General features: G+C 31.9%; 5 protein-coding genes across 6 annotated transcripts; 3 read left to right on the top strand and 2 right to left on the bottom strand.

Moving 5' to 3' along the window:
• Window positions 1–488: 488 nt before the first annotated feature.
• Window positions 489–3,208, top strand: BBS8 (tetratricopeptide repeat protein 8). The gene is made up of 8 exons (XM_018540054.1): window positions 489–587; window positions 659–851; window positions 944–1,076; window positions 1,165–1,309; window positions 1,387–1,811; window positions 2,587–2,758; window positions 2,817–3,023; window positions 3,092–3,208. Exons 1-8 carry the CDS (start codon window positions 489–491, stop codon window positions 3,206–3,208), a joined length of 1,491 nt encoding a protein of 496 aa, XP_018395556.1.
• A 143-nt stretch (window positions 3,209–3,351) lies between these two features.
• LOC108774034 (protein YIPF6) lies at window positions 3,352–6,320 on the bottom strand. 2 transcript variants are annotated; one of them, XR_001940706.1, is made up of 7 exons: window positions 6,130–6,320; window positions 4,685–4,763; window positions 4,561–4,603; window positions 4,352–4,483; window positions 4,086–4,243; window positions 3,774–3,980; window positions 3,352–3,499 (listed from the first exon to the last, which is right to left on the bottom strand). XR_001940706.1 is itself a non-coding variant. In XM_018540040.1 (6 exons), exons 1-6 carry the CDS (start codon window positions 6,259–6,261, stop codon window positions 3,865–3,867), a joined length of 660 nt encoding a protein of 219 aa, XP_018395542.1. In that variant the 5' UTR covers window positions 6,262–6,320; the 3' UTR covers window positions 3,599–3,864. The 2 variants fall into 2 exon arrangements, 1 of the variants encoding a protein (XP_018395542.1); XM_018540040.1 differs by lacking the exon at window positions 3,352–3,499 and having other exon boundaries at window positions 3,599–3,980.
• A 524-nt stretch (window positions 6,321–6,844) lies between these two features.
• On the top strand, window positions 6,845–10,371 carry LOC108774058 (coiled-coil domain-containing protein 134). The gene is made up of 3 exons (XM_018540070.1): window positions 6,845–7,178; window positions 8,879–9,088; window positions 9,840–10,371. Exons 1-3 carry the CDS (start codon window positions 6,998–7,000, stop codon window positions 10,178–10,180), a joined length of 732 nt encoding a protein of 243 aa, XP_018395572.1. The 5' UTR covers window positions 6,845–6,997; the 3' UTR covers window positions 10,181–10,371.
• A 600-nt stretch (window positions 10,372–10,971) lies between these two features.
• Window positions 10,972–19,793, top strand: Cda4 (chitin deacetylase Cda4). The gene is made up of 9 exons (XM_018539981.1): window positions 10,972–11,289; window positions 16,238–16,353; window positions 16,820–16,931; window positions 17,160–17,287; window positions 17,367–17,572; window positions 17,636–17,931; window positions 18,545–18,791; window positions 18,870–19,061; window positions 19,155–19,793. The coding sequence occupies exons 1-9, from the start codon at window positions 11,238–11,240 to the stop codon at window positions 19,255–19,257; spliced, it is 1,452 nt and encodes a 483-aa protein (XP_018395483.1). The 5' UTR covers window positions 10,972–11,237; the 3' UTR covers window positions 19,258–19,793.
• Window positions 19,794–19,799: 6 nt separating this feature from the next.
• Window positions 19,800–23,001, bottom strand: ND-B14.5B (NADH dehydrogenase (ubiquinone) B14.5 B subunit). The gene is made up of 3 exons (XM_018539982.1): window positions 22,669–23,001; window positions 21,587–21,730; window positions 19,800–20,093 (listed from the first exon to the last, which is right to left on the bottom strand). The coding sequence occupies exons 1-3, from the start codon at window positions 22,856–22,858 to the stop codon at window positions 20,044–20,046; spliced, it is 384 nt and encodes a 127-aa protein (XP_018395484.1). The 5' UTR covers window positions 22,859–23,001; the 3' UTR covers window positions 19,800–20,043.
• Between the last annotated feature and the right edge of the window lie 3,978 nt (window positions 23,002–26,979).

The raw sequence follows: 26,979 nt of genomic DNA, 5'->3' as shown, positions 1-26,979 counted from the left end.
CCATCAAAATCATTAAGGATTACATCGAATATTTGTATATGATACTTATATCCATGGTCTTCCACCATGTATATATTCATTTCGCACGATTAAAAACAAATACCAATCATATCATTACATCGATTATCATAATAAAATTCCATCATATCGATTACTACGATGATATAAATATATGTAATATATAAATATATGCGTACCCTATTTTTATAAGCATATCTTATATTTATATCATGTTAATTACTATTATATATTCGTGATTATATTACTCTATTACTATTATTATCACTATTTCTGTATTTTACTGATTTTACGTTTACGCCGTCGTAAAGAAATAACTTGAAATAATCAATAATTTCGTATGTGTTTGTACGACAGCTGCGTAAGGTGAGTGGTTCGTCAAGGTATAGTATAGTATAAAATAATCGAATCAATGCTAAGAAACTGACATAAGTATATTCCATTCCGAGGAAATTCAGACTTTGTTGAATATGGAATTATTTACAGCTTTGAGTTTATTCAGTCGACAAAAGTACGAAGCGTGCGCTTCAATATGCACGGATTTATTAAGAAAAAATCCACTAGATCAGGTATGTTTCTCTCTTTATTTCTTATGCGCGGAATTGTTTACGAATCAGTCGTGACATGACTTCGTTACCAGGCTGTGTGGGTTCTGAAAATGCGTGCTTTAACGCTACAAGTTTATGTGGATGATATCGAAGGTGAGGAGGAAGGAATCGCTGAGACTTTATTAGACAATTATGCAATATCGACAATGCCCAGGCCAGGTACTTCATTGAGAAATCCTGGCACCAGTTACACTGGTCAGGGAGTACGGCCTAAATCACAATCTGGTTTGTCAGAATTCATCTGAAAAGATTTTCTAATCTTTTTCCAATTTTTATTCTTGCATTTTAAAACTAAATTCTGTATTGATATCTTAAAGGCAGACCTGTTACTGGAGTAATACGGCCTGCCACTCAGGCAGCGATGTCCCAATCGATTGAGCAGGTATTGAGAACACCGAGAACAGCAATGACTGCTAGGCCAATTACAGCAAGTTCAGGGCGCAGTGTTAGGTATGTTACAAAATGTGACTTGTATGTGCGTAATTATAATATCTTAATTATAATATTAAGAAAAGATTAACTGAGATCTTCTTCCAAGGCTTGGTACAGCGTCAATGTTGACAGAACCTGGTGGACCATTTATCCAATTATCACGATTGAATATAACTAAATATGCTAATCAGCAAAGCATAGCAAAACCATTGTTCGAATATATATATTATCATGAACATGATGCGAGATATGTGAGTAAACCTATATTATATTGACAGATATCATTGAGAGGTATTATATTTTAAATTAAATATTAAATATATCACAGGCGTTGGACTTGGCTGTTCAGGCGACGCAGGTTTGTCAATATAAAGATTGGTGGTGGAAAGTTCAGCTGGGAAAGTGTTATTATACCTTGGGATTAGTAAGAGATGCGGAGCAACAGTTCAAGTCGGCATTGAAGGATCATAGAAACATCGAAACGGTCTTGCGACTGATCAGAGTCTATATCCGGCTCGATCAGCCGGTGGCTGCGTTGGATACGTGCAAGAGAGGCCTTGAGTACTTTGCGAACGATGTTACGATCCTCACAGAGATGGGTCGCATATTCGAGGGCCTGAATAACGCAACGATGTCCATGAAATATTACAAGGTGATCGCACAGGAGGACGCTTCTCATACCGAGGCTATCGCCAGTATAGGCATGCATCATTTTTACAATGATCAACCGGAGTTAGCTTTGCGTTATTACAGGTATACATAAACGTAATATGTACATTGAAGTTACGAATAGACCGTATGTACTCTTTTCGTTTTACACAATGATTAATTTCTTTAAACTCACTATACGATTAGGTCCATTTGTATCTTCAATACTTTATTTATACATAACCAGGAAAAATTACTTCGCAAAAGTAATTCATTACCGTTCTTTTTTCTAAGAAATAATTCGTTATCGTTATTCGTTACTGATTTTAGAAAGCATCTAACTTATTATCGTTACCGTTATTCACAAAGTAATAAGTTACAATTTCTGTTACTTTTTTTCACTAAATTTTGATTATCTCTTTCCTCAATTTTGATCACTACTTTTCTATTTCAACACGGGATCTATAGCAGTTATGTGGTAATGATGGTATTGTGATTAATTGCAACATGATTAAACTTTCTTCTTTTGAAATTCGCTTATACAGGTTCCATACACATGTATTGTACGCGTGTGTACAAATAATAAAAGATTATATATTCGTTACCCATATAACAAAGTAACAACAAAGTTACCATCAATGTTACCGTTAATGTTAAATAAAGAAATATAACATTATTACCCATTCATTACTGAAAAAACAATTACTTGTAATGTCATTGTAACTTTTTTCAACAAGTAGGCATTAACAATGAAGAAAGACACGGCGATAACCCGCAAACCTTCTGATATAATGACATTACAAGTAACGGTGTTGTTTCCCAACTCTGTACATAATAATAGTAAATTTTAATAAATATAGATAACATATACGTATTCCAGGCGCCTTTTGCAAATGGGCGTACATAACGCCGAGTTGTTTAATAATCTCGGACTTTGTTGTTTCTATGCTCAGCAATACGATCATACTATATCGTGTTTCGAAAGAGCATTAAATCTCGCAACCGACGAGAATGTGGCTGACGTGTGGTACAACATCTCTCATATTGCTATTGTATGTATAACTTATCACTCGTTTTGAAACAAATTATATAGGATAGATGTGATTTCAGACGTTGGGTGATTTGATAATGGCTGAGGAGTGTTTGAGACTAGTCATTGCAAGCGATAACAGACATGCTCTGGCTTACAACAATCTTGGCGTGATAGAGATGCGCAACGGAAACGTTACCGCGGCGAGAACATATTTTCATGCAGCAGCTAATATCGCTAGTTATGTGTACGAAGCGCACTTCAACAGTGCGCATTTAGCTTACGAGGTAATTGTTTCTAATATATTGTGACATATGCCAAATATATACTACATATTTGTTCAATACACATACAGGTTGGAGACCTACAGACGAGTTATATCGCGGTACAAAAATCGTTGAGTGCTTATCCCATACATTACGATAGTAAGACACTTTTACGGAAATTGCAAAGATACTTCTCACATATATGAAATAAACAACGAAAATTTTTTATATTCTATATTGTATTTTTTTATTGTATATTGTATTTTTTTTTTATTGTAACATGATTTAAACGTAATTTATGTACATAATATACAAAAGATACAAATGTACTCTTTCAACTTCTGCCTCTCTAAATTAATGTTAAAATCGGAATTTGATAAAAAAAATAAATGGTTAAAAAATTTATGGAAGTTTAACAGATATCTAGATGTAGCAGTTTAGAATTAATGTTAAGCAAGTACTGCTTATATTATAACGATTTTTTTTCCTTATCAAGTCTGTAACAAATGTATACCAGAGTCAAACGAATTTTCCATTCATGGAGAAAGAATCTATTTTTATCTATCGGCATAAATTTATCTAAATTGTAGTGTGCATTTAGTAAGATTTAAACATTATATAATCACAATCTCTTAATAGTCATAATTGACATATCGAATTACTAGGACGATAATAAATACTTGTCTATTATACTTGTGTATTATTCACGAACGCACAATATTGGAATACGTCCAAATGCAGGACTTGGAAATATGAAAAACATTGCATCACCTTCTGATTATTTTTTCATCGTCTCCTGGCATTTACACAGAAGGTCGGAGCAATGCGCAGTCTTGTAGCAAATTAATTGTTGTGTTGCATTTTATGTAGTGTGGGATATAACTAGCCATGATATAACAAAATAAAACAAGAAAATTGGATATACTGCTAATGCTTTCCTGCCTGTGGGCTGACTGTCGCCTAGGAATGTCATTGATGCTGAAATATTAATAAATTTTAAAGAAATAATTCTTTTGAGTAATGATTTATACCGAAAGATGTGTAAATGAATCTTATTAGAATTTTTTTTGATGCTATACTTACCATATGTTGCCCATAAAAATCCAACCATGCTGATCACCAATCTAAGAGTAAATAGAAGAGTGCTTTGCTGCACTATCAGTATGATTCTGCATAAAATTAGTGCGATGGCAGTCGGTAATAAACAATACCCCAAGACACAAACGCTTTGGAAAAAAGATCTGTAAATTTGAATATATTTGTTATCATCTATTTAAAAAATTACTTCATAATTATTACAATAATTATAAATCAATTAATAAGTCAAAATTTACAGTTTGTTTACTTACATATTTCCACCCAACAGTTTTGAATTCAATGTAACAACCATAGATCCAATCCATACAATAACAAACACTTCTGCAAATTCGGGCCCTCCATCGTTTGAATTATCTGCTACGTCAGTTGAACCTTGCAATATCCTAAATGAAGCGCAATTGTGAATTAACGTGTAATTTTTTTCATATATATCTATGACATCAATGTAAATATATCTTACATTGCCATAAAAGTACACAATATTAATGGTCCCCATAAATCCCCTGAAATATGCAAACATATTGTATAATGATCTTTTTATACACACACACACACTAACGGAGTTCTGTCATTCATAGACTCACATTCTTTCAGTAGACTTTTCTTCTCTTTAGGATATAAAACATGGAAAAATTTCTTGCCTACTGCTCGAACGTCCCTCAACTATATCAGATAGAAATATAATTATTGTAAATTATATCACATATATGCAATAAAAATGTCAAAGATATGTACGGAAAATTTTGCAGTGATTTATTATAAAAAAAAAATGACAATTTATACAATAATATTACATGAAGAATATAATTCTTGAATTGTCTACTATATATTATTTTTCTGTTAAAAAATATTTTGAGATTTTGTTTTAAACATTTTTTTCTTTAAAGTACCTTATTCAAAACACAGTAAATGTAATTAGATTGAAATTAAAATTTGTATAAATAAAAAATTTTCATGAAAGTTTGAAAGTAGTTATCAGATGTAGAGGTGTTCATTTACCGTAGGTTACTTTTAGAATGTAATTCATTAATCAATAGTAATATTTGAATAATTATTCTTGTGTCTTAATTTTGCTTCCACCAATGTATGATTAACTTTAATCTTGATTCAATTTAATCTTTAGCATTTATCAATTCTAAGAATTCTAAGAATTAGAAAAAAGTAATAAAAAATAAGTTTAATCGTACATTAGTAGAATTGGGTTTTATTGCTTCAAAGCACAGACTTTGTTGTGCCACAAAGTAGCTTGTTTAAACAAATTGATATCTTTTTTCGTGACATAACAAAATGATTTATGCACTCCTAGATCTTGTTGCTTTATTAAGTTTAAAAGTTTGTTGCTCTCTCCCCATATTACTATTCAAAATTTTATAATTTCATAGCAGAAGTACAAAAATATAGAAGACTATGGAAGTTTTCAATAAAAGACAACAGTTGACGCAATGTAACAATGAATTATTGTATATAAATTCACACAGAATTATTTTCACATTAAGATCCTTTATTTCTCAATTATTAGATATGTTGTTCACATCATGGTCTTTAAAATGATATTTTAATATTGAATCATTTTTATCTATGTTATTTGTCAATATTAATTCTCCAAAGTTGATAGTGGGTCCATTATGATCTACTCAATTATATTCTTTGTTACATTCTCTGTACGTTTAGGAATTAAAGTTTTATAACACGTAGTTAACTCAACCAAAATTCAACTTATTTCTTATCTCTTTTCAATTCCTAAAATTAGAAAGAGATAAAATTAAGTCATACTTCAGTTAAGAGTTAATCATGAGTTGTGAAACTGGACTTTAAGATTATAAGTCAGCTATCATATGCTAAGCCAATAGCTAACTTGTACAACTAGGGTTAAGGCAACTAGGCTTAACACTGGTTAAGGCTTTATTGACTCATTACAGAATCTCTATTACAGATTTGATGTTAGCTCCGAAATCGTACCAAGAGGAAGAGGTGAAATACTTCACTGTTGCAGCGTCATCTGTCTCTCGTTAGCAAAACATCTACTTACAATTGTATCTTTGATGGGCTCATCTAAGGTATTAAATTCTGGCTCTCCTAAAGTTGATCTCTGTTTTGTACCAACTGTCATTTCACCCTCAACATGTTGAGGATCAACAACGTACATGACATCATCATACATCTGTTGAATGTAATACAAAACATTGAACGTAACGTATGCCTGACAAGAATGTATCTACGAAATCGTATCCTCCAATTATACTCGTCACAGCGAGTCTCAGCAAGTAGACATCGGGACACGATGACGTTTGGTAAATTGTAGTGGATGATACTTGCGTCGAGCTTCGCCTCGCCATCCATCGCCGCCATATTCGCTGCTGACCACTGCTAGCTGACTGATTACTGATGAGTAGAGTCGTTAATTGGAGCTAGGATGAGGTGAACGTCGACGATCCCGTGAACGATGCGCTCCAAGCATATCAAGGAAGAAACGTCATGCACGTGTCGCCGATTGACACGTCGTCGACCGCTCGCGACAAACTCGCGATAGAATAGAACACACACGTGTCTCCTCAGCTCGCCGATTCGCGCTTACCACGATTTGTTATCGACGGCAACGTGAAGCCATGAAGACGCAGCATTTATCCGATTGCAATATCGCGCGGTCGCGTTCCTTCGGCTATGAATCCAACGAATCAAGACTATCAACAATGATAAATAATGATTCTCAATGAGAACCGAGAATGACGGCTCCAGACGGCTTGGTACGTCGACAGGTGGCATTAGTGTCGCTAGTGGTGGAATTGCGGCGTGACCGCGTTCGAATAAGATATATATCAATCGGTGTCGCCGGTTAATACCCTTTCGACGGTGTCACGGCGGAGTGAACACCGTTCGACGACATCGTTGCTCGCTGGATGATTTTCATCGCAATGTTCCACTCGTGGACGTGTCGATTGCCGCACACTTTTCCTTACGCTATCGTGGTTGCATCAGTGTTGATGATACTCGCGCATGCGCAGAGAGAAGGTGATGAGCCAGTCGCGAGCGAGTCGCGAAAAGGCGGCGAATCTAAATCAAAATCCAACGAAGAACTGTGTATGTTGTCACCGACGAGATACTATTTTTTAATAGTGTTCCTATAATAAGAGTTAAGACAATGTGGTCACGACTTTTGATTGACCAAAATTTCATTATCAACGTAAATTTAGCTATTGATGGCAGCGGTTTGTTCTAATTCTTATTGTAGAAACATATAATAAAGATAGTCGGTTCTGAGCAAATTTTTGTGACTACAATGGGAAATAATTGAAGAACTATATGATATTATCGACAGTTAATAAAAATTTGCGAATTATAAATGCTGTATAAACAAGTATATATACTATTAATGCTATAATATCTATTGGCGAAAAATTATAATATTTTTTCTTTGCAGTTTTATAATCTGTATATATTGATAAACTCGGATGATAACATTAAAATCACAATTTTAAATAAAAGTACTAGTTTTAAACATATATACATGTTTACGAGACTAATAAAACATGAAATTTTATCGTTTGACTCTTACATCGCCCTTTCTGACTTGTATTAATTATTGTTATACTAAGAGTCCTTGAATATTTTCATCTTATCAGCTTCTTATTCTTAATCATTTAAATTTTAACAGTCACGTGAACTTCCATAAGAATCAATTTAATAGTCTCATCTGTGGTATGTGCTAACAATAAGTTGAACTTATTTTTTTGTGTCCGTCCCATTTTTTAGCGGTAGCTTTATAATTGCATGTTGCTTTAAATATGCACCTAAAGAAAATTTTTTTACTTAAGATTTTTATACGAATTAGAATACTTTTCAAAAATATTAAAAAAATGTACCTATATCTTTTCTTAAAATGTTCTAAATATGTAATTAAAATTTTTGAAATATTTTAAAATTTCTAAAAAAAAATACCTTAGCTTTTTTTTGGTTTTTATAGATTTCAAATTACAGAATGAGAAATCTTAGAACATTTCAAAATTTACATATATAAAGATTTCTAAAAGAAAATGTAGACTTTCTCGGCACTTCTAAAAAGTATTCAATTTGATTTTCCAAAAAAAAAATTTGACAAATGTTTTAAAAAGTTACAAAAATATTCAGAACTTCTAAAAAATTCTGTAAATTATACAAAAATTATATAAAAAATTCTGAGAAAGGTATTCGCTAAGGGCAAAATGTGAAAAAATATAGCTGAGAAGGATGGAAAGTCTGTTCTTTATAGCTAATCTAATGTATATTTATTGTATTTAAAAGAAATAATATATATATTTGAAATTTGACGAAAGCGATAGAAATTTAAGTTTTAGTACAGTCCAATATGCAGCGGCAAAGAACAAGTCTAGAGTTATCAATGCACTTTCGCCACTCTATTTACTAATAAATGAATGCTTTACTTTAAGTTACATTAAGTATTTTCATTAAATATTTTTAATATTTATTTTATTTATCCTAAAATATTTTACCTCATAATTATCTTATTTATGCTAAATATTTTATTTAGCATTTTATCTTGATTTTTAACTTCCGTTAAAAACAGATTAACAATAACGTTACATCAATGCAATATTATAATTTCCTACTTAACAATAATGTAATCGTTATGTAACACACATTGTACGTAACAGTTACATTTTTGAATAGGAAATTATAACATTGATATAATGTATGTGTTACTGTTACTTTGTGTTCAGTAGGTCGTATTATACTTATATTAATTTATTACTTTATTACCTCTCAACTATTTTCTGTAACAGTCAAGAAATTATTTGCTCAACGACGAAAAGATCACATTGAAGCTGTGCAGACTCTTTTAAAGATGGATAATTACGAGCGTCTGTACAAAATGATCGCAATGCTAGCCGAGAAGGTAATGGAGGTCATTGAATCGAGTAAGAGTGTCCTCGAGAAGGCCGGTTTCCTACAGCACAACAGTTCTTTTCCAGAAGACACCAACGTCAAAGATGGTACGATTATTTATCCAAATAGGCGAATCTGTCAAAAAGATTCTGTAAAGTGTCTGTCATAAATTTTATCCTATCTAAATGTCGAGTAAATTTTAGAATCTACTATTTTGGAATCATTTAAATAATTACAAAATGAGAGACTGTACTTGGTTCTGCTGGTAATCTTTGAAAATTTTTTTTAGAATTCTTCATGCACTTTTATGTAAATTTTAGAATTTTTCAAAATTTCTGCACATATAATTTTATAATTTTTAAATTGAAATTGACATTTTTCACAAAAGTATTGAGAAAGCCTAAATCTTTTCTAGAATTCTTCATATACTTACATATGTGACTTCTGAAACATTCTAAGATTTTTCATATATTGCATATAATTTCTGAAAAAAATTTATAAAATCTATAAAAAGTGTGAGGTAGAAATCTTCATAAATTTAAAAATCGACAAATTCTTAAAAATATTACGTATAACAATATTTTTATCTGTGCTGTTAGTTATGTCTCATATACAGCACGAATTTAACAATTGACGCCAATCTGTATCACAATATTCTACTCGGATGTGCTGATAAACTGCTAGCATGTTGCTAACACTGCTTATTGATTTATTAATTGTTTGAGTACGATAGATATCTGGAAATATTAAATTAATATTTAAAATTAATTAGATAGAATGAAATAGCGATTTCATAAGAAATAATAAATTGAAATGCTTGTTTTGATTTCTCTCTTTTACTTACTGTATTTATTGTAGCATTGTCTAGCATCCTGGAGAACATCGCGCTCTTCGGAGACATCATTTTGCATCTGCCGGACATCACTCATAGGATACTAAGAACACAGCCGGGATGGAACTCCACATTACACTGGTCCCTGAATTTCGCCAATCAAACGCGGTATTTGCTGAACAAGTCGACCATCACGATGTTTCGTTTGGTCGAACAGGAGTTGAATATTACGGAACGCGATCCGGCCTATTTGAATCCGTATAGGAGTGCTGCGCACGCCGGCCAGCGCGAGGATTCTATAAAAAAGAAGTCTGCGAAAAAAGAAAAACGCAAAAAAGGACCACAGATTACTAAAATTGATCTGTGAGCCCTCACCTCCGGCGCTCGCGAGATTCCTCCGACCGGTTCCTAAATCGCCTCGTTAAAGACGGGCTCTCTGCGGCGTCGCCATTAAAATCCTAGAGAAGGTGAATACCATATCTGATTCTAAATCCTACAGGATAGATAACGATGAGCTTCCGAATGGCTTAATTCAACGAGGATTAAGTATATTTCATATACAATGTCTATATACATATAATAGTCTATATAATTAATTACTATAGAAGCTATTAAAAATGTGCAAATTTAGCATTTACATTTAATAATATATCGCCGTGTTAAGCAGTTGTTGCTATATACGATCGAATTCTAAGATAAACCCTTACGAATATTTAATACTGGAAGATAGTGATTAATTATTATTATTAAGGATAATTGTTATTAAACAGCAGTGCTTTTAATATTCAAAATAAGTAATCAATCTTTCAGTATTAAATTAACTATTACTAAATTAAATTTCTGTAAGAGAAGCGAGAGAGTCTCCTTTCATTAAATAAAATTGTTGTTATCAATAACTGTATTTCTAACTTGCGTAAAAGCAGTTGTACATAAAATTCTAACGTTCCATTTGACTGTTTCAATATTATCGAATTGTTAGCACAAGTTGTTTGACTTCCGGTGATCGTTACACGGAACTGCGCCGATTCGTGCCTGTTTGAAAGCGAAATGAGCGGAAAAGATTTCGTGCAAACTGTGAATCGGCGGTGTATCGTGTCTGATATGATCGAAAGACAGCTTTCCTCGTCGGTTTGTCCCGACGGCGAGCCGTTGCGCCGCTCCGGTAGAAAGTGGTCAGCCAATGAGCTGAGAACTGATTCCTGTGCCGGCCAGTTCCCGAGAACTGTCGCGACGGCAGTGGCGATCGCGGTGTACCCCAATACCCCTGGCAGTGTCGCGGCAGCGGATCAACCTGGTGGTCGGTTGATGATACGTCGCCGTGGTCGCGGTGGATTGCACGAATTGAGCGAGGGAAGACACACGCGAAGGGATTGGAACGAGCGACCATCAGCTGGGGAATACCGAGACGCGGCGCGCGGTATACGATGAGGCTCCAGGAAGCGGCGCTACTCTGCGCCGTTTTGACCGTCGTCGCAGGTAGGCGCGCCTACGCTATTTTTCACGCTACATCGACCACCTTTCTCTCCATCGATGTTTCTATTCCGAAAGATCGGAGTATATAACGCATATCTGGGAGAGCCGGAAAACAGGAGAAATTGTTTAAAATTCTCACCGTGGATCTCACGTGAGACGCTTTCCTGGCTGTTTCTCTATTCCGCATAATAAAAGTCAGTAGGAATCCTTTAATCTCGTTCTCGTTCTCTCTCTCTCTCTCTCTCTCTCTCTCTCTCTCTCTCTCTCTCGCTCTTTCTGTGTATGTGTAGGAAATTGCGAAATTTCGAGATTGAATGTTTTATCGGTTCCAATTACCAAGTTCTTTTTGCCGTTCACCTTCAATACTCTCGGTGTATTATTGTACATGTCCAACGGATCGATGAGATGGATTACGGTTGCTTTCAAAAAGTTACGAAATTTTAAGATGGTCCTCAACAAACACTAACAAGTATAATTATCATATAACATAAATGTAAAATGTATATATTTACGTATATGTGTCATATAGCAGTATATATTTGTATGTGTGTGTTGTTTGTGTGCGTGGAATCGACATTCTGAATTATGCAGTCTCGCTGCTCCTCGGAATTGTGTCTGACCAGTTCTAACAGGTCGTTATTGACGTTATTTTCGTCTTTTTTTCCCTCCGATGCTATCCTTGTTCTCCCGCAAAATTATATTCTTAAAAAAGAAATAGCATATTCTTTTTTTATTCTATCCTCGCGCTTCTCTTCGTTATTTTTATCGATACTGTCATGCGCGAACAAGGAAATATTTAATTATAACGATCCAATAAACAATTGTATACTAAAGCAGCTTGTTATTCTATATTTGAATCTATTATTTTATCATAGAAATAAACGTGCATATATAAATGATTCTCGTGAAAAATTTTGCTAAATTTATTTTACGTTTTGGAACAAATTTCAGTGAAATTGTTGAAAATTTGTTGAAATTTCACTAAAAGTGAATGTTTTAACTAACATACTGAAAAATTGTTTAAACTTCTCTGAAATTTTGCTGAAAATGAATTTTTTTTAGTTAAAAATCGTAAAAATTAAATGAAATTTTTCTGAAATGTTAAAATTTTGCTAAAAAGAGAGAGAGTTTTGCCAAAACGTGAAATAATTTCAGTGTAATTTTTCCACTAGATAATCTAATCGAAGAATAGATAATCAGATGTGGTTTTATCACATTAGTCGCATTAATTGATCTATCTACAAAATTTTTCGACTTTTATCTACATAAGAATTTATGAATCTGCAGCGAGACAAATTTTTCAGTCAGTCTGTAGAACGAAAAAAAATAAAAAAATAAATATAAGTAAAACGTAGAAATCCAAGGCGAGAGACGACATGGACGCGCCGATCAAATTCAATACGTCGGTGGTTTCACTCGCGTTTACATAAGATTTATTTCACGCGCATATGGCGTATGTATGTATATGTATCTATGTGAACGAAAGAGTGCACACACGTGTCACCGCACGTGTGCGTGCGTCCGGACGATAGAAGGAAATGTACCTGAGAGAACGAAAGAACGCGCCGTGAATGCAACGTCATTGCCAATGTGTTGGTATATACCTTCACTTTCCACTTTACCGCTAAACGGACCTTAGCGCTTTGACATCCGCGAATGCGAGCACCTCTCTCGACGAGCTGCAGCTACACCGCGTCCTATCTTCATTAATTCTTGTCGCCTATAATTTTACCTGGAAAAGAAATAGATTATACATTTTGAAGGGAAGTTTATTGCGGATATTTTACCAAATCCTATAGAAATTTAATATTTGAAGGTAGTGATTAATTACCTTGAGTATATTAAAACGTTGTTCAATACTTTTAAAATTCAAATACAGAATTTATACAGGAAGCACCATTGTTATTGAGTACTTTTAATATTTAAAATAAGTAATAATTAATCACTATCTTTTTCAGTATTAAATTAGTCAATATATATCAAATTAGATCTCTGTAAGAAAAGTTAAACGAGATAGATTAAAAAGAGAAAAGGAGTTCTAAAGGTTCACTGATAATCTCTGACCTCGCAAATTATAGAAATCTATAATATAACTTTGTAACGAAATATATTCCATTTCTTTCAAGTCATCCGTTATTGTATCAGGAAATATAGCTAGCGAAAGTGAGATCACGATTCCGTGGCATTGCTGGGCATTTTAATCACCGAGCGATCGATTTACACATATCAGGTGTTTCACGTGTAATTTCCGATTGGTTTTCCATACATATCAAGGAGACTTCATTACCTTGAAGCTTACGTTGCGAATTATCACAGAGTAATTATCTTGTTTCATTGTTTAATCAAACGGAATCGCAAATTGTGGGGATTTTTGGAAAGACATACATATCTTAAGCCGATGGCACCAATACTTATATTTCTGCTGGATTGCTAGCTCAATTAGATTCTTGCCATCGTATTGGCATTGTCAGTATTGCAGCTAATACATATGGCAAGAATCTAATTGAGCTAGCAATCCGGCAGGAAAACAAGCATTGTGTGCCGCTTGGCTTTAATAACAAAAATTCATATATCTTATAATACTTTTATTCTTATAATTCATAATATTTTTGAGAATTATTTAAAATAATGATATCTGAAAAAAACCTTTTTTAAGCTTCTTCAGATTTTAGTAATTTTCTTCGAAAATTATAAAATATGAGAAATTTAAAAAATCTTAGAATCTCTGAATTTACGTATGTTAAGAATTCTGGTATAGACATTTAGACATTTTCAGCATTCCTAAAAAGTATTCTAATTTGTATAAAAATCTAAGGAATTTTAAAGAAAAGTTATAAAGTTATATAGAAAAATTCTGAAAAATAATGTGAAAAACTTTAAGAAAAAATTTTTGTAGGGTAATATAATCTCATTTTGATTTAATTACAATATTATAAGTAAAAGGAGTGCGGAATAAAAAAAATGTGCTACGCATAACGATTATAAGGTCACTGGGAAGAATCTTTACAGGTGTTACTTTCTCTCGCGAGCGCTACGCACCATTTTTTAATATCTTCGGATCTCCATATCGATCGCACATTGTACAATTTCTCTTATTAAGTATATATCTCGCGTTCGCTCGTACCGCTGTTCCTATAATTAATCCAAATTTCAATATTAAGTTATGTACATTAATTAAATACAAGTTCAAATTTATTATTAAGAGAAAAATATCATGTACGTAAAATATTTAAATAAGAATCTTGACTGCATACGGAGCTTCATATAATGTAGACATAATATTAACTGAAGCACATCCATTTACCACGAATGCGTGTTATGAATTTCGCGAAAACTTGTGCAACACTTGCGTATGCAGTCACGGTGGCGCGTCTGGAATAGCTAAAGAACTCTTCCGGCATTCAAAGATTCTTCAAGCGTTCTACATAAATCGATGCATTGCACGCTTGACTGAACAGCTAAATAACGGTGCATCGTAGTGGAGGACCAGCGTGTACACTGAACCAAAACTGTACGTAAATATAATAAAATATTCATTGAATTAATGAAAATTGGTTCAATGAATTTTCATAATGATTTATAAATCATAAAACTGTTATTATAGAATTCATTGCAAGAATAAATAATGTAATTATATTAACAACTAAAATTATTGTATTAATAAATTAATTAGACATTAAGTTGAACATTGATTAACGATCATTGGTTGACCAAAATTTTTTTTAGTGTAACAAGTTCAAAACCTTCTGTATGTATAAGATCCATTCACGGCATCTGGATTAAGGATCGAAGATATTATCAGTGCACTGACATTTCGTGCGCTATCAATGGCGCGAGAATTTAAAAAAAAAAACATTCTACAATTATTAATGTAATGCCTCATGGAGATTTCTATCTCTGACGCGGTTCTAATTTTCAGTTTAAAGGAGCGATGAAAAAAAAAACGCGCGAGACTACGAAGCTTTGAAATATGTTAATGCTTGGAAATTTGTTGTAGTGCTAATGCAATTCCGCCTTTTAGATGCTTTTAACGCATTTGCGTTTCACCGAAAGGAGCATAAACGCTTGTCCGTGCACACTCACATACTCAAACATATTGGAATGCCCGCAATCACGTTTCTCGCTTTCTCAAACTTCTCTTCTGGAATTTCTCTCGCCCATGTTTTCGACACGCGTCCGAGTGCGTCTCGTGTGCATAAATACGCGATGTATTATCCTCTTCCTTATCCTGTTGAATAAGTGATAAAATAGTAAATATTAGTCTGCATAGAGAGATCGAAAATGTAAGGACTCGCAATTTTTGATGGGAAAACGCTTGTTCCTAAAATATTCTACATGTAAGTAGCTCATGCAACGTTACAAATTTGCGCTAGCAACTACTGCAGTCTGTCCATTCATTAAAGTCATCGTTTTGTCATTGCTGTCGAGCGTAATCATGCAGCTTGAAACGTAATAACATTTGACAGAAAGAACGCAGTAAAAGTGGAACGCAGGCACTTGATAGCCAGCAGCCAGTTGGCCTCATTTGGAGCATACAAGAGCATAAATACACTCGGGCGTAAACGTGTCTCAAGTAAGCGATCCCCAACCTTGACATTTTCCTGGTTTAGCGTTTAGCGACTTTCGAAGCATTAAATCATCCGTACGATCGCACGCGATCATGATCTTCTCCTTTCTAAAACCAAATAAAATGTCTGGACTTTTATAATCGTCTGGAATGAAAAGAATATGATATACGCAAACGATAAAGATGAAAGTATTTTAATATTTGCGTAGATTATGGTTAATTAAATGCTTTGTTGTTTTGACGAGGATGGAAAAAGGAGAGAAAATTCTTTTTCGCGATGTATATTTATATATGCACATATATGACGAGTGTCGTGCACATTTTCTGCATTAATGGAAAATCATTATCTCCTGTTATTGAACTTCTTTCATCTCTTCTCTGCAGTATATTGTCAGAAGAATAAAAAAGATGAGGATAAGAAAGACGAAGAGTTCAGGTGTCCGGAGGGCCAAGGTAACGGTAACTTCGCCGATCCGGCAACTTGCAGAAGGTTTTATCAGGTAATTTAGTAATTATTAGTTTATCAAATCATGCCCAGACAGCACAGAATATTTATAATAAATATTCGTAAATATTATTATTCACTTTTTGAAATATTATATAAATATTTTATACATATTTTTTACATATATATAAGTTTTATTCGAAAACATTAAAATGTAGACTCTCTCTCGCATTTATAATAATCTATAATATATATGAAATATTTCGTAATTCTTATAATAAAAATATCTACGATCTGTGCAATCTAAGATCACAAAAATGTTTATATAAAATATTAAAAATAAATTTACAAATATTTTGTAAATATTTCATAAATATTGTGCGCTGTTTAGATAATTACGTATATATTTTACACATTATTCTGATTACTACCTTGCTTTTGCTACCGGTCAGCTCTGCATTATTTATCTTCGTTTCGTTATTCGCGATTGTACCTACATATTCTTTATTATTTTCTGAAAGTGCGTCGATGGATATCCTTACTTGAACCGATGTCCATCGGGTCTGCATTTCGACGACATTAATAAATTTTGCACCTTCAAAAACGAGGCGCGATGCGGACCCATCGAGACCAGTAAGTAGATACTTTTATGTTTATAGATTAAATTAAGTTGATTTGTAAAACGAACGCAAGATTCAGAAAGGGAACTGTACCTATAGGTTTTCAAAAAGTAATTTTTCTAATGATACAATTATGATTTTTTAAGCTTGCCATTTCTAGTCTTTGTTTATTCGCTAAAGCATATGTACAGTAGACACATGTGTAGACATTCGCAGCCTCTGATAATGTCTTAATTTTCAGCACCAGCACCAATCACTGAGCCGCCAACGGATTTGGCTGAGCGTTGTGACACGGCGAATTGTCTACTTCCGTACTGCTTCTGTTCCAGGGACGGCACGATAATTCCCGGTGGTCTTCACCCAGAGGAGGTAACTTGACTGCAAATTCTCGCGATAATCTATCGATTTACTCAAATACAGACAAATACAATGATTCGAATAATTCCAGACGCCGCAAATGATAATAATGACATTCGATGGTGCAATAAATCACAATAACTTTGATCATTATCAAAAGATATTCACCCAAGATCGCCTGAATCCCAACAATTGTCCACTGAAGGGCACGTTCTTCATTTCTCACGAATACTGCAATTACAATATGGTTCAGAGTCTGGCGCATGACGGTCACGAGATTGCGACTGAGACGATCTCGTGAGTAGTGTGAATATTCGGGGTGCATTAAGATCATTTCGCTGACAAGATAAATATTTTCAGACTTCAAAAAGGCTTGGAGGATAAAGGTTATGAGGAATGGGTTGGCGAGATGATCGGAATGCGCGAGATATTAAAGCACTTCAGCAATATTTCGACTGGTGAAGTCGTTGGTATGCGAGCGCCTTACTTGAAACCTGGTCGTAATACTCAGTATAAGGTGCTCGAGGACTTTGGATACATATACGACAGTAGCATAGGAATTTCGCCATTGAAAGTGCCGATCTGGCCGTATACCCTCGACTACAAGATCCCGCACGAATGTAAAGCAGGCACTTGTCCCACCAAATCATTCCAAGGTAATAGAATCATGACAAAGATATAGGGCGGCATTTACATTGTGTTCTTATTTTAAAATCGTCTTAAGTAATATCTTAAGATGATAATGCAGTTCTTTCACATTTGGCCGGTATTCATAGTCGGTTCTTATTTCAAGACTGTCTTAAGTAATGTCTTAAGATGCTAAAGCGGTCCTCTGATTGGTTCGTAACTCTTCAAGACTGAACTTGAAACGGCTTTCAATATAAGAACCGACTATGAATACCGGCCATTGACTTATGACATTTTAAGACTGACTTAAGACATTCTCAAATATAAGATTCAACTATGAATATCGACGCATGCGCACGACTGATATTTATAATTTTATATTTAAGATCGTCTTAAGTACGGTCTGAAGATGTCATAAGTCAATCACAGAACCATATTAACATTTAACATCTAAGATAATTTTGAAATAAGAATGGACTCTAAATATTGACCTTAGTCTCATCTATTCAACTAAAATAGCAATACAAAAATATTAAAAATTGTTACTAATTTAGTACAATTAATTTACAATAGCATATTGTTATATGGTATTTTTCAAAGAAATGTTTATATATTATATATATATATATATATATATCATAGGAATTTGGGAGTTACCGTTGAATGCGCATTATGTGGAGAGTTATGAAGGTGGACACTGTCCTTACTTAGATCAATGTGTTCTTCACAATCACGATCCAGAAGAGGTGTTTGACTGGTTGCAGGAGGACTTCAATAGATATTACGAACAAAACAGAGCGCCGTACATGATGCCTTTCCATACTAATTGGTTTCAAATCAAAGAATTGGAACGCGGTCTGTCCAAATTTCTCGATTGGGTGGTAACGCTGTGAGTCAAAATACGTAAAATATATATTTATCAAAAATCTCGATATTTGAAAATAAATATTGCATTTTTATTTTACAGACCTGATGTTTACTTTGTAACCGCCACGCAGGCGTTAACATGGATGACTGATCCAAAACCGATTAAAGCTCTACATAACTTTGAAGGATGGTCATGTAAAAAGAAAGAGAATTTACCTGGACCACCGTGTAACAATCCACACAAGTGTGCTTTAGACTTCAAGCCATCCGAATCAAATTTCACAACGACTAGGTAGAAATTTATCTAACTCTCGATAACACATAGAATTACGAAATAGTAACTAAATATTTTAGTAATCATAACTATATTTATCAATTGTAACAGGTATATGGAAACGTGTAGAGAGTGTCCAAACAAGTATCCCTGGTTAGGAGACTCGAAGGGTACAGGATTATACAATGATAATTACAATCCTGAAAAGAAATAGGAGTGTCACTTGAGTTAGATTTAATTTAGTGCAAACGATTCGCGTTTCGTTGTTATCAAAGTAAATGTCTTGTATGTGTGTGCGATATAGACTTATTATCGACTACACAAGTATTAAGCATCTTACTATTTAATATTGGAGAAACCTGATAAAATTTTAATTTGTATTTAAAATATACATACGAGTCAGTATACGTAAATTTATACTATCTTCGTATACGACATATACACTGAAACCTCGTAATAGTAAACCTCGAAATGAAAAATCCCTTTTATGCTACAAGTACCATGAGTGAAAAGCAGCACTGTAGCAATAGCCACTAAAATCTTGAATTTTATTGTTTTGGAATGAAATAGAAGCAACCTCATTATAACGTTCGGACAGACCTCCGAATCGCATGCTATTACGAGGTTTCAGTGTACTTACTCGACAAAGTTCGCATCTATTGATATTAAGTGTGTACTGCTCAATCTAAAAGAGAAAATAAAATGTGTTTCGTGATGCTACATAAAATCTAAAAAAATCTTTTATTTCTACAGGTTAGCAACAATTTTGAAATAATTTTTCTTATATACAACATTTACTTATTTATCTTACTTCATAAAAACAATGTGTTATTTTCGCGTTAGCTGAAATATTATGTATTTTATATATATAGATATATATTTTAAAATATATACACAATATGTCTACATTTGCATTCATTGCATTGAACTGCACTGTCTGTCTGCATTGCAAAGGATATGCAATCAACATGGTACAATCAACTCTAACAGTTTTCAATAATTAACGTATTGGGGTCCACGCCTCCAACACTTGGTTATACTTTATACGTTCTGGAAAAAGAAACAAGAGCAGCCATGTAACATTATAAGTCAGATTATGATAAGCAGATATTTGATGCATGCTACAGTTTTTCCTGTTAACACATTCACCATAATTGGAATTTTAGCTAGCTTTTTGTTAAAACAGAGTTTGATAATTTTTATATTAAAAAGAACAATGAAAACTCTTTTAATTGTCAGTTAAAAATTCATAGTATTAAATTAATAACAAACGTTTGAGTTTTCATAAAAATATGATATATGCTATTATCAAAGTTTGGAACTATAATTTTTTAGATAAAACTGAACAAATCTTTACAAATATAATAATGTTGTTGAAAATATTAATTTTTATCTTTGAATATTATTGAAATAAAATATATAATTAAAATAATATAAAATATTTTTTATATTTACGAAGTTAGTAAATAAAGATGTTCAAACTTTTGAGCGAGAATATTTGAGTATTTATATGACTGTTGCTCCATAACAATTATTAGTAGTTAATAAAGCATAAACAAAATAATCAGTGTTGGTTACCAGCGACCATGATGGTGAATGTATTAATTATAAAATACCAGGGTTAAGTTCATTCTATAATTGCGTAAGCACTGCAAGTCATAAAAGTTGACAATTACAGTTGAATATTCTCAAATTCGTGTGGTTGATTGATTTTTGCAACTACAACCGCTTACAACTACACTTATGTTTGTGTAGAAATGGGTTCTAAAAATATTACTTTGTAAAAATAACATCTTATTTAATTAATGTTACTTTTTCAAAAAAAGTGACTTACTACCGTTATTAATTTACCAAAAATAATGTATTACTGCTATTTAAAAAGTAATAATTTGTTAATATATTCTTTTTGTTACATTTTTATAATATTAAAGAGATATAAGATTAATTACATTGTTTAATAACCAATATTAAAATTTTTAATTACAATCTCTGTATAGCAAATTTTTCCTTAAATTAACCCTTCATAGTTACACTTCTTGAGAATTTTATGTTAGTCACATAGGAAGCAAAATGACTCTCCAATACTTTCAATCGATTGCCATATTTTTTTTTTACAGCTTTTGTTCTTTAAGATCATAAAAATTACTAAACATATACTTTAAACATTGTAAAACATGGAAATGTAGCTTTTTAATGATCTTAATTTTAACATATTAAAAAAAAACTTTATATAATAAATTTTTAAACTTTTAAAATTTTTAATATTTTTTGATAAAAAATAACGATAAAAGTTAAATTTGTTATTGTTTTATATGTAATATTTTGTGTCCATAACAGTAATATTATTATTACTGTTATGGACACAAAAAATGATTGATAGTTAAAAAAGTAACAATATATGATAAAAACATTATAAATAAGTCATTATTTTCCAATTCTGCAAAATATATATATGTGTGTGTGTTTGCAAAGTGCAAGCAGAAAGATTACTTTTATTTAATATTTTAATTTTCTCTTATCAAGAATAGAGAAGAGCGCGTTACCTGGCTCAGGAAAAAGTTCTGGATGTCGTATAATGTAATCTCTCAATTTTGTATCACGTTCCGCTTGATAATTGTCAACAAGTTTCTTTGCAAATTGTGACACAATGTATCCCCCTGCTACGAACATAATATGCTTCTGTATTCCTAAACAAAAATATTTTGTTTCAGATTATAATCAATATTTGTTAGATTTATGTATTTCTTATCATAGTCGATTATTTTTTTCACATTCAACTGTTATTAGTTAATTTCTTATGACTTAAAACTTGAAGATTAGGTAATAGCTCATTGTAGAATTAAGGCTATCACAAATAAAATTACATGAGCCTCTTCTATAATAAAATATTACCAAATCTTTAAATCTTAACTTATAAGAAATTGACCAATTCTGGTTGATTATGGTAATTATCTAGAAGACGCTCCTTATTTTCAATTTCAACAAAATTAAGCTCATACAACACATTTTTGCATAAATTAGAAGAATCTAACATTGTTGTGCTCAGTCCCATGAAGCAAGATATTAATCGTTAAAGTTACCTATTGTTAAATGAGGAAATCTGTCACATCAATAATATATATTGAAATCAATAGCATAGAAGGCTACACAAATTCTTATTTGCTTTAAAAATACAAGTCATTTTCTATATAATTTTAATTTTTGCAGAAGAGAATTTGTTTTTAAATCAGAGAATTTGTTTTATTGCTGTATAACCTTCTATACCATCGACAGATTTCCTAACCTAACAATAGTTAATTTTAATAATAATTGATATCTCATTTCGTGGGACTAAGAAAAACATTTACTACCAAATTTTTTCATTTTATCCAAAAATACATCAAAATATAATTTTATTGATTTTTTTAGTTGTGGAGATTAAACTATATAATTACTAAATTTTCTTGTTGCCGCTCGCGTGTGTGCGCGGACGCTAGAGAAAATATACACGTAAAATAGAAACACAATTATCCGAAAACGATTATTGCACATTACATAACTGCTTCACAAGATCAAGTTGCTTAGAACAAAGAAATAAAATTTCGCGTTTACTGTGATCTCGCTGAAGAAATTGAGAGACACTTACTGGCGTAGAACGGCTTACTGGATAATACATTTGCCAAAGACGGATATGCGAAGCCGCCTAGGATAAATATTATTTCCGGCGAGTACTTTGACAGAAAACTGGGCTCATACGTAGGATCTGGCTTGAGCAGCTCAAGAGCCCATTGAACCTCTGGATGTTCACTCAATTCGTGTGAATGATGTTTATTCATTTTTCTTTTTGAAAATTGCTATTCATGTGTTAAGATCAACAATTAAGAGTACGGCACTCTCTACTCAAAATATTCAAAATTAATTGAATGTAGTAATAATGATTGCAGATAACGAAAATTATCGATAACTGTACCAGAAACCAGAGAGAAACTCTCTTGACCACAGTATATACAGTATACAGTAGCTCAACTCTCCTGATTTTATGAAGCCCAAAATGGAATGCGCATGCGCGAAATCAGTAAGTTCTCAGTAACGGAAATCAGTTTTTGTCGTTTGCTTATTAATTTAAGAAATTTAAATAACTCTTGTTTGTGACTTCTTCTCTTCTGAAAAGCAAAAATAGTGCAAAAGTAAAAAAAGTGAAAAAATGGAAAAATTTAAGTGAAACGAGAAACGATCTCTTCTAAAAGAATAGTGTGAAAATTGTGTTTTTCTTGTTGAATTGTTTACGTTTTAGCTAGAAAATCTGCGTTAATTTTGTGTGGTACAATTCTAATAATTTTCAAAAAACGCAAGCAATCTAGCAGGAAAACAGCATCGTATGCCGATTTTAATTAAGATACTTTTATAATATTTTTTATAGTAATTTATACAATATTTATATAATTATATATATATATATTTTTTATTTTTTTTTATTTGACAATGCATTGAGAAATGACAATGAAATCAACGTCGAATCGATATCAATTTGACGTCAAATTGATGATTTCGACGTTGAATCGACATCAATTCGATGTCGATTTCATTATCATTTCTCGCTGGGATAGAAGATGGAAGATAAACGAAGATTTTACGCGAGTGAACAAAATTTGTTGAACGCGGCGAGATCTGACAAAAAATATGATGAGTGTATTCTAGGAGAAAAAAAAGACAAGCAAATGCTGCAAGAGAAATTAATGGTTTCAGCACACTGGACGCGGAAACGCTTGCCGCGCGGCAAAATGTAACGCGGTAGCCAATGAGCTTACAGCCCCTATCATGTGCTGGAGCCATGTGGGTGCCGTTCCATGACGCGTATCGCTGCACGCGCGTATTTCCGTGGATCCAACCAATCGTTGACGATCCGTCGTTTTACGTACATGACAATTTTGTTCCTTATATCCCATGCAGCGGATTGCCAATTACAGAATTATTCTATTAGATTTGCTTGCAAAAATTTACAAGCAGATCTAACAGAACAATTTTTTTATTTTACATTTACATTACAATGATTTTTTATTATAAGGATGCTTCACAAATAAACACGCATATTTACGATGCAATAATATTCTATATATTGTCACAGAGCTACATTTGTTAACAATTATTATTTGCATAGAATATATTGTAAATAATCAAACATATGATAACAAAGTGATTTTAAATATAAATATGTATCTATGTATTATAGAATCATATATAATAGAGGTATACATTTATGAAACGTTTATATATATATTATATATATAACAATGAAGTATAAAGTTATTAATATATTATAAATTGATCATTTAAATAATCAAACTTTCGACATAAGTTTATAATTCTTTAATAGTATTTTGATAATAGTATATTTTTTTATTTTTGTGGAAACACTACGAAAGAAAATATATATTTTATTCCTTGAGATTGTACAATTATTAAATACGCAACGTTTTCACATACACTTTCTCGTAGACTCTTGCCATCTGTTAGTGTTATATTTGTACATTGAACACGAGCCATACACGTTATTAATTATTACATTTGATAACACATAATCACATTTTAATTGAGTAACGTTACTTTCATTGATTTCTTTTAGCACCTTACATAAAAAATAACTAATTTCTTTAAAAATGTTATGGCATAAACATTGCAGAACTTCAATTGCTATTTTACAGAATCACAGCAATTATTAAATACTTCTCAGCAACGGAAAATAGTTATACACTGTGTGACACAATAATACACACTCGATTTATAGGTGAAACGTTGCTAGCTTTTTTATTTTATAGTTAAAGTGTAATGAATAAAAAGCTTCCTAATCTAAGTTCGAATTGTTATAATCTAAATTCGAATGTTTAAATATAATCTCTCTTGTAGAACTATCAGAGTATTATTTTCAGAAAAGTAAATGGTAATAAAATAGGATAACTTCGGTATATACGCCACACCTAACAAAAACATACCAAATATAATATTTATCTTAAGCATAGTAAATAATACTTAATTTATTTTAAAAATAGGTATTTCGGATTTTTAATATTTTTTTTATAGTGATAAACAGTACAAAGTTTTTACTGGTATAGTTAATTTGTATAATATTTAATTTATTAAGTATTATTTATTATGTTTAAAATAAATATAAACTATACCAGTAAAAACTTTGTACTATTTACTACTATGAAAAAAATATTAAAATTCCCCAAAATACGTATTTTTGTTAGAACTTTAAAATTCTTGCACTTTTATTGCATCTCATAGAGATGGGACGGCTACTCATGGGACGCGTACAGCTCATGAAAAATTTACAATTATTGCTTAGAAATAAGATGTAAAATAACACAATAAAATGTGTTTACAAAGTTTTATTAAAGAATTAGAATGATAAATATACTGGGTTGGAGGAAAGCTTCTGCTTTTTTTTAATAACTCAAAATTGTAAATTCTACATTTAAAAAATTAGCGATTATACCATTTGATAGAGCAAAGTTTTAGTTTTAAGAATCTGATTTTTTAATTATGGTACGATTTTTAACGAAGTTATGAGTAATCAAAATGTTCCTTTACTTAACTCGTGAATAATTCTGAAACAAAAAGTCGTCGGAACATTTTTTAAAAACAAAATTTTACGAAAAATTTTAAATTTTGTGGTTCAACGTTAGATAATTGAAAATTTTTGCAAATTCTTTTTTGGTACATGATAGACTCACAAAGTGAGAAGAAAAGTTTCTCTTTTTTTCAGCTTATAGTTTTCTATATGTAAAAATTATCAAATTCACATGAACTAAAAAATTATAAAAATCTTGACTGTACTTACATTGACAGATCGATTCACTAAAGTCATAACGTAATACTAATGTAACATAAAAGCACGATACTAATATAACGGAATAGTTGCTTGCAAATTACTCTCATTTCTTTTATTTTTTTTAACTTCTGCGGTGTAAATTTCCGCATAGCGCAAGTAACCGAAGTTTTCCTATAAAAATATGATATTTTGTGAATGATGACACAATCGAACACATTTTAGCTGTAGACAATTGTGTCGATTTATATTATAGTTGAAAAGCACGGAATCGCACAGTGTTACACAGTGGCGCTAGTATACGTTGCTAGAAAGCAGCCAGAGTAGCTTATATAGAGGTAAGTCAATACATTTTATATAAAATACATCTCAAATGGAAAATAGTATTAAATTCTACATTTAATATATCTTTGCTATTTTTGTAAAACGCTATAGCGAAAAAATATAGATAAAACTGGTGAGATGGTTTCAGATTTACATATTTATGATGTGAAAAATCTCAAATATAGAGAAGTAGAAAAATATATGTTACAAAGAAAGTGATCAGAAGATTTCATAGATCCTAGACAAAAACACTGAAGTTACAATATACATAACCTTGCCTTCTAAAGCTCTGTCGATTAGATTGAAAAATATCACAATTCTGTCATTCAATATACCGTCTCCACAGTAAAGAGATAAAACATTTGATTGAAGTATAAAACAATTGCGACATTCTAATATATATAAATATTTTCTTTATGACTTTTTAATCTTCTATTTGTAAAAAAAATAAAAAAATAAGATTCTTATATTGAGAATAAAAAAAACTTTTAAGAAACACTAATAAGTAAAGAAACACTCTCGAGTCTGAGTTACAAGCAATATGGAAGTAAAAAATAATTATATTAATGCAATCCTATTAACAATAATTATCACATTACACTGCGTCATAAGCATATCACAGCTCAAAATTAATAAATTAACAAATTATGTTTTAAAACATTGATTTGTTGATAATCATATGAATATATCATAAAACAATTAAAGGGTTTCCCATAAGAATTAAATTTGTTGTTAAACATGGTTCACAAAATGTCAGCATTAAAAATGAAGAAAGACACGGTGATAATCCGTAAACTTTCTGGT

The sequence above is a fragment of the Cyphomyrmex costatus genome, unplaced genomic scaffold, assembly GCF_001594065.2.
Source record: "Cyphomyrmex costatus isolate MS0001 unplaced genomic scaffold, Ccosl1.0 scaffold23, whole genome shotgun sequence".
Lineage (NCBI taxonomy): Eukaryota > Metazoa > Arthropoda > Insecta > Hymenoptera > Formicidae > Cyphomyrmex > Cyphomyrmex costatus.
This window is presented reverse-complemented; position numbering and strand designations above follow the sequence as displayed.